The following is a 7,822-nucleotide window of genomic DNA, read 5'->3' as shown; positions in this document are numbered from 1 at the left end:
GGCTGGGGGGGGGTCACTTTGGTGCATATGACGTCATTACCAGTGACCCCTGACGTCATAGCAACGTGGGATGGGCCTCCTTGGTGACGTCACCGCGGCTTCCTGCCGCGTGTCCTTTACAAGCCCCGCCCCTCCCGCTGGCTTTGGCCTCGTCCCTTTTTTGCCCCGCCCCTTTGCCGTTGTTGGTCCCTCATTGGTCCCATTAGGCCCCTCCCTAGCCCCTCATTGGCTCTGCCAGGCCCCGCCTTCTGCTCCTCCCACTGCCCACTCCCACGCTCTCATTGGCTCATCCAGACCCCACCCTTGGCCCTTCATTGGCTCACCGAGGCCCCGCCCCCCCGGTCCGTCACCGGATCCTCCCGCCCGGCGCCGCCGCCGCTTCCTCCGAGCCCGCTCCGGCCCCGGGACCCGCTCGGCGCCCCGGGAGCCGCCGGGAGCGCGGGCCCGGCCCCGCCATGTGGCTCTTCTCCCGGGACCCGGTGCGGGACTTCCCCTTCGAGCTGGGCCCGCCCGATGCGGATCCCGAGGCGGACCCGCTCCCGGAGCCCGCGGCCCCGGCCCCGCTCTGGCGGCTGCTGCGGGGGCGCCGCAAGGTGGGGGGGTTGTAGGGAGGGGGGAGGTTTGTGTCCCCTGCATGGCCACGGCCCCGCCACCCCTGCCCCGAGTCCCCCCATGTCCCCACCCCCGTGTCCCTCGGTCTCCTCATCCCTTCGTGCCAGCTCTCGCTGTCACCTGTCCCCGCGTCACGGTGTGTCCCCCAGTGACCCCCCCCCGTGTCCCCCATCGCCACGTCCCCGATGTCTCCATCCCCGTGTCACCGCTGTCCCCACATCTGTCTCCATTTGTCCCCTCGTGTCCCCCTGTCCTGTCGCGACTCCGGCCCCGCGCGTCCCCACCTTTTCCCCCTGCGCTATTCCCCACGCTGTCCCCTGACTGTCGCCGTGTCCCCAGGCCGATGGCGCTCCGGTGTCGGTGTTTGCCCACAGCCTGGGCCCGGGCGTGGATCCCGGAGCCACCGCGCTGGCCCGGGCGGGGCTGAAGCGGCTCCGCAGCCTCCGGCACCCCAACATCCTGGGCTACCTGGACAGCCTGGAGGTGACAGCACCGGGGACACCGTGGGGACACTGGGGGGGTCACAGGGACATGGGGGAACACAGGGGGAATGAGGGGATGGGGGGTGAGTGGGGGGATATAAAGGGATGGCGACACTGGGGGGGGGACATGGTGACAATGGGAGGACAACGGTGACGGGGAATGAGCAATCAGGAGGGGACAGGGTGACACTGGGGGGACACTAGGGGACAGGAATGGTGGGGACAGCAAGGGGACAAAGGGGGACACACGAACTTGGGGGGGACACGGGAGGTGACCCCGAGTGTCCCCCCCAGACGGAGCAGTGCCTGTACCTGGTGACAGAGGCTGTGACCCCCCTGCGGCGGCACCTGAGGCTGCACCCCCCGAGCGGGGACTCGGGCGAGCAGGAGGTGGCCTGGGGGCTGCAGCGGCTGCTGGTGAGGGGGGTCTGGGGGGGGTCTGGGAGGACTCTGAGGTGGGGGGGGTCCCTGAGGCCTTTGTGGGGACCCTGCAATGCGGGGGTGTGGGGGGGACCCCAAGATCTGGGGGGGAATCCTTGGGATCTTGGGGGTCTCCAGGATCTGGGGGGATTCTGGGACCCAGGGGAGGTTCTGAGAGGTTTTTGGCTCCTGAGTGGGAGGGGACCCTTTTGTGTGGGGGGGTCACCGATATTGGGGGGTTTTTGCCCCCCCCAGACGGCGCTGGCGTTCCTGGGGGTCTCGGGGCTCGTTCACCACGCGCTGGGACTCGACGCCGTCTTCGTGGACCCCGGGGGCGAGTGGAAGCTGGGGGGGCTCGAGAAGGTGGCGGCCACCAGCGAGGGGACCCCCACCCGCCCCCCCGGTGACCCCCCCCGGCCCCAGGACCCCCCCGAGCTCAGCGACCCCTCCCGAGGGCAGGGGGACCCCTGGTGAGTTGGGGAGGGGACATGGAAAGCGGGGTGGGGGGTGGCACTGGGGGAGCTCAGGGGACCACGGGGGTCCCCTGTGCCCCCTCCCCACTGTCACGGCCCCCCCAGGGCAGGGGACATGTGGCGCCTGGGCTGCCTCATCTGGGAGGTCTTCAATGGACCCCTCCCCCGGCCGGGGGCTCTGCGCAGCTTCGGCAAGGTCAGGGACCACCCCGCAAAAATCCTGGGAACCCCCTGGGCACCCCCAAACACCCGGGATCCTTCCAGACTTGTGGATCCACCAAATTCCTGCTCATTCCCCAGAACCTCCCAGGGCTCAGGGGTCCCCCTGTCCCCCCAGCCCTTGGGGTGCCCCTGTCCCCCTGTCCCCCTGTCCCCCAGCCCTTGGGGTGCCCCTGACCCCTTGTCCCCCTGTCCCCCCAGCTGCCCCCCGGGCTCATCCCGCCTTTCTCGGAGCTGGTGGCGGCGGATCCTGGTGCCCGTCCGGGCCCGGGGCCGCTCCTGGAGCGGCTGCAGCGCCCTGGAGCCTTCCTGGCCTGTGCCCTGGTGCGCACTGGGCTCTTCCTCGAGCACTTCCAGGTCTGGCCTCAGCCTCGCTTCATCCCTGTTTCATCATCCTCATCCTCCTCTTCATTCCTGTGCTTTTATCCTCATTCCCGTCCCTGTCTCCTCATCTTTGTGCTCGTTCCTGTTCCTTTTCCCCCATCTCCATCATCATCCTCATCCCTATCCCTGTATCCTGATCGATTCCTTGACCTCATCCCGTTCCCTCCTGCCCATCCCATTCCTCACGTTCATTCCTGTTCCTTAATCCCCATCCTCATCCCTTGCTCCCTGCTCTTCCATTCTCATTCCCATCCCTGTCCCTTCATCATCCTCATCCCTATTCCTTCATCCCCGTTCTCCTTCCCATCCCTGTCCCTGTGCTGTCCCCCCTGACCCCCCTGGGTGTTTCTGGGACCCCCTGGCAGGTCCGGGACCCCTCGGAGCGCCGGACCTTCCTGCAGGAGCTGCCCCCTCTCCTGGAGTCCCTCCCGGGGCCCTTCCGGAGGCACAAGCTGCTCCCGAGGCTGCTCGAGGCCCTGGAGCTGGGCAGCGCCGATGCCAGCGCCCTGCCCCCGCTGCTGCAGGTGGGACCCCCCAAAACCCCCCCCTAAAACCTTCCTGACACCCAAAATCCCACCCACAACCTCCCTGACCCACCAAATCCCACCCACAACCTCCCTGCTGCGGGTGGGACCCCCAAAAGCCCCCCCAGTAACCCCCATAGCCCCCTGGTCTCCCCCCTGCCCCCCCAGGTGGCGAAGGTCCTGGACCCCCCCGAGTACCAGGAGCGAATCGTCCCCGTCCTCGTCCGGCTCTTCTCGTCCCCTGAGCGGGGCCTGCGCCTGCGCCTGCTGCAGCTGGTGACCGGGAGCACTGGGAGGGACTGGGAGCACTGGGATGGGACTGGGAGGGGACTGGAAGGGGACTAGAGAGCTGGGAGGGGTCCATGAACTCAGAGAAGGCTTTGGGGGGTCCATGGGGGGGGTGATCTGCGGTTTTTGGGGTTCCTGTGGGGTGTTTAGGGGTCTCACACGCCCCCTCCCCCAGCTCGAGGAGTACATTGAGTTCCTACCTGAGGCCACGGTGGATTCCCAAATTTTCCCCCACGTCGCTCACGGGTTCCTGGACTCCAACCCGGCCATCCGTGAGCAGACGGTCAAGGTGAGCCCCCAAAATCACCCAGGAACTCCCCAAATCACCTGGGAACACCCCCCCAAATCACCCAGTCCCCCCAGACTTTCTGGAGTCCCCCAGAAGTTACCTGGGGATCCCTCAAAACCACCTGAAAACTTTCTTAAAAATTAAATAGCGACCAACAAACCTGCATGGGGAACTCCCCAACCACCTGGGTATTCCCTAAATAAGTGGGACTGAGTGGGGACCCCCCCCAAATGGGTGGGACTGAGTGGGAACCCCCCCAAATGGGTGGGACTCAATGGGACCCCCTCCCCCAAATGGGTAGAACTTTTCAATCACCTGGAGCCCCCCCCAAAATAACCTGGGAACGTCCTTCCAAATCCACCAAAATGGGGTGAGACTCCCCCACCCACCCGGGCACCCCCAAATGGGTTGGAACCCCCCAAATCCCATTGGGGGTGCCCCCCTGACCCCCCCTCTGTGTGTCCCCCCCCTCCAGTCCATGGTGCTGCTGGCGCCCAAGCTGGGGGAGGGGCGCAGGGGGGGGGAGCTGCCCCGGCTGCTGCTGCGGGTGCAGGGGGGGGACACGCTGGGACCCCTGCGCTGCAACGCCACGCTGTGCCTGGGGCGCCTGGCCCCCCACCTGCCCCCCCAGGTGAGCTCTGAGACCCCCCAACCCCCCCCAGACTGGCCCAGTACCCATTCTCCCCTGTGCCCACCCCCCCCCAGACCACCCACCATGGTTTGAGCCACCCGGGACCCCTCTACTCTGTTCCCCCTCCTCACTTTGTGTCTCCTGTCCCCTCCCCTCCCTGTCCCCCTGTCCACCCCCAGACCCTGTCCCCTCTCCCTCTCTCTCTCTCCATGTCCTGCTGTCCCCCTGCACTGTTCCCCTGTCCCCCCTCACTCTCTGTCCCCCTGACTATCCCTTGTACCCCCCTCACTGTCCCTTTATCCCCCCCCCTGTCCCCCTGTCCCTCCTCCCTGTCCCTTGTCCCCCCCTTCACTGTCCCCCTCTCCCCCCTCCCTGTCCCCCCCTCCACTGTTCCCCTGTCCCCCCTCACTCTCTGTCCCCCTGACTGTCCCTTGTCCCCCTCTCACTGTCCCATATCCCCCCTCACTGTCCCTTTATCCCCCCCTCCCTATCCCTCCTCCCTGTCCCCCTGACTGTCCCTTGTCCCCCCCTTCACTGTCCCCCTCTCCCCCCTCCCTGTCACCCCCTCCACTGTTCCCCTGTCCCCCCTCAATCTCTGTCCCCCTGACTGTCCCTTGGCCCCCCCTCACTGTTCCCTCCCTACTGTTCCCCTGTCCCCCCTCCCTGTCCCCCTGTCCCCCCTGACTGTCCCCCTGACTGTCCCTGTCCCCCCCGTCCCCTGTCCCCACCTCACTCTCTGTCCCCCTGACTGTCCCTCTCCCCCCTCCCTGTCCCCCCTCCCTGTCCCCCCCTGACTGTCCCATGTCCCCCCAGACCCGCCGGCGGGTTTTGGCCCCCGCCCTGGCCAGGGCCACCCGGGACCCCTTCCCCCCGGCCCGGGCCGCGGCCGTCGCCGCCTTCGCCGCCACCCACGGCTGCTACTCCCCCCAAGAGGTGGCGGCCCGGGTGCTGCCCCCCCTGTGCGCCCTCACCGTGGACCCCCACCCCGGCGTCCGGCAGCAGGTGGGGGGGGGGGGGGGGGGGGCTGGAGGAATTTGGGGAGGGGTCTGGGTGCTGGGGAGGGACCCAGAGAAATTGGGGAGGGGGATTTGGGGGGTGGGAGGGGGGTTTGGGGGGTGAGAGGGACTCAGAGGAATTGGGGAAGGGGTTTGGGGGGTGGGAGGGACACAGAGGAATTGGGGAGGGGAGTTTGGGGGGTGAGAGGGACACAGAGGAATTGGGGAGGGGGGTTTGGGGGGTGGGAGGGACTCAGAGGAATTGGGGACGGGGGTTTGGGGGATGGGAGGGACTCAGAGGAATTGGGGAGGGGGGTTTGGGGGGTGGGAGGGAGCCAGAGGAATTGGGGAGGGGGGGTTGGGGGGCTGAGAGGGACCCAGAGGAATTGGGGAGGGGGTTTGAGAGCTGGGGAGGGTCCCAGAGCAATTGGGGGGGGTCCTGGAGCAATTGGGGGGTGGTCAGGGTGCTGGGGGGGGTCCCAGAGCACTTGAGGGGGGGGTCAGGGTGCATGGGGAGGGTGTCAGAGCAGTTTCGGGGCTCCTGGGTGGGGGGTCAGGGTGCTATGAAGGAGGGGGGGGTCCCGGGGGTCTCTCACTGTTGGGGTCCCCCTGCCCCCCCAGGCGTTCCGGGCCATTCGCAGCTTCCTGGAGCAGCTGGAGGCGGCGGCCGAGGCTGGAGGAGTCCAGGAGGGCGGTGAGAAACTGCGGGGGAAGGGGGGGCAAAAATTAGGGAGAGGGGGACAAAAATTGTGGGGAGGGGGATCAAAAACTGGGGAAGGGGGCCAAAAATTGGGTGGGGGGGAAATGAAGGTCGGGAGGAAAGGGAGGGAATTGGGATGGGGGAGGGGAAAGGGGGGGTGGGGGGACATGGGGGTGGTTTGGGGGTGTCGCTGTCCCCCCGCCATAACCCCCTCCCCTCCCTCCCACAGACACCCCCAGCTCAGCCGCCGTGCCGGGGGGGGCCGCGGGGGGGCTGGGGGCGGCCGTGTCCTGGGCTGTCACCGGTGTCACCTCCCTGACCGCAAGGCTGATGGGGGGCGAGGGGGGGGCCGCCCCCCCCGCACAGCCCCCCCCCACACAGGGACCCCCGCAGACCCCGGCCGAGAGCCCTGTGGCCCCCCCGAAAGGTGAGTGACCCTTCCCCGTCATCCCCCCCCCCACAAATCCTGACCCCCCCCAGCCTTGGGGACCCCCCCTGAGCCCTCATTTTGCCCCCCCAGAGCCCCCCAGCGAGGAGCCCCCCCCCGAGGAGCCCCCCCTGGAAGATGCCGATGGGTGGGATGATGACTGGGGCAGTCTGGAGGTGAGTTTTGGGGAGGGGGGGGCACAGTGTGACCCCTCCCCATCCCCTCATCTCTGTCCCCCACTCCCCTCCCCAGGACATGGAGCTGCCCCGGAGCCCCCCCGCCAGCAGCCCGGAGGAACTGGGGACCCCCCCACAGCCCCCCACCCCCACGGAGCCCCCTCCCAGCGCCCCTCCCCCAGCCGGGGGGGGTGATGAGGGTGAGGGGGGGTGGGGGGTGGGGGGCGAGTGGGGCACTGAGGACGCCTGGGAGGCGCTGCCCAGCCAGCACGGTGAGACCCCCCCCCAAGACCCCCCCTCGGACCCCCAGACACCCCCCAGACCCACCTGGGACCCCCCCGAACACCCCTGGGACCCCCAGACCCACCTGGGACACCCCAGAACACCCCAGGACCCCCCTTGGGACTCTCAGACCCACCCCAGACACCCCCGCACCCACCCAGGACCCCCAGGACAACTCCGGGACCCCCCAGACCTCCCCTGGGACCTCCCAGACTCCCCCCACACTACCTGAGACGCTCCCCTGGGACCCCCAGACCCGCCCAGACCCTCCAGACCCCTCCCGAGACCCCCAAGACACCCCCAGACCTGCCCTGGACACTCCCAGACTCCCGAGACCCCCCGGAGATCTCCCCAAGCCCCCCCAGGACTGCCCCCCACCCCCCAAAAGCCCCTTGGGATCCCTCCCCAGGACCCCTCAATGCCCCTGAGGGACTCCCCAGCCTCCCAGGACCCTTCCTCAGTGTCCTGGGGACCCCAGACCCCCCCCATTGACCCCCACCTCCCTGAACCCCCATTCCCTGGGACACCCCCTAAGACCCCCCAAGGCCTCACCTCCCAGCCGCCCTCTCCCTGTCCCTGTCCCCATGACACCCCTGTCCCCTCCCTCGTCCCCCTGACCCCCCCATTTTCCCTGTCCCCCCCGGTGACCTCCGTGTCCCCTCAGGGCCCCCCCCGGGCCGGCGGCAGCGGGAGCAGCAGCGGCGCCGCGAGCTCGAGGCCAAGCGCCGGGCGGGTCCCCGGGGCCCCTCAAAACTGGGGGCTCGGAAACTCGACTGAGGGGTGGGGAGGGGGTCCGGGAGGAGGGGACGAGGGTAAAAATCCCCTTTGGGTTTGTTTTGTGGGGAGGGGGATCGGTAATAAAAAAACCCCAAACCCGCAATGATGGCGCTCGACGACGACGGGAATCCGGGAGGGGGACA

The 7,822-nt window shown here is 68.4% G+C and overlaps 1 protein-coding gene across 1 annotated transcript; it reads left to right on the top strand.

The window, feature by feature from the left end:
• Positions 1-363: 363 nt before the first annotated feature.
• Positions 364-7,685, top strand: SCYL1 (SCY1 like pseudokinase 1). Its single transcript, XM_084223977.1, has 16 exons — positions 364-593; positions 952-1,095; positions 1,389-1,511; positions 1,770-1,984; positions 2,093-2,183; positions 2,408-2,563; positions 2,956-3,114; positions 3,283-3,390; positions 3,578-3,691; positions 4,167-4,322; positions 5,136-5,324; positions 5,939-6,011; positions 6,247-6,444; positions 6,538-6,620; positions 6,697-6,892; positions 7,567-7,685. Exons 1-16 carry the CDS (start codon positions 456-458, stop codon positions 7,677-7,679), a joined length of 2,256 nt encoding a protein of 751 aa, XP_084080103.1. The 5' UTR covers positions 364-455; the 3' UTR covers positions 7,680-7,685.
• Positions 7,686-7,822: the final 137 nt, after the last annotated feature.

The sequence above is a fragment of the Fringilla coelebs genome (genome assembly GCF_963513975.1).
Source record: "Fringilla coelebs genome assembly, chromosome: 33".
Lineage (NCBI taxonomy): Eukaryota > Metazoa > Chordata > Aves > Passeriformes > Fringillidae > Fringilla > Fringilla coelebs.
Note: the sequence above shows the minus strand (reverse complement) of the source record. Positions and strands in the feature narration are given on the sequence as shown.

Bases quoted from the DNA above. Each gene is read 5' to 3' on its own strand.
- SCYL1 (XM_084223977.1), top strand. From the start codon at position 456: ATGTGGCTCTTCTCCCGGGACCCGGTGCGGGACTTCCCCTTCGAGCTG. The intron at 2,184-2,407 runs GTCAGGGACCAC...CTGTCCCCCCAG, and splicing joins CTCTGCGCAGCTTCGGCAAG to CTGCCCCCCGGGCTCATCCC. The intron at 6,893-7,566 runs GTGAGACCCCCC...GTGTCCCCTCAG, and splicing joins GGCGCTGCCCAGCCAGCACG to GGCCCCCCCCGGGCCGGCGG.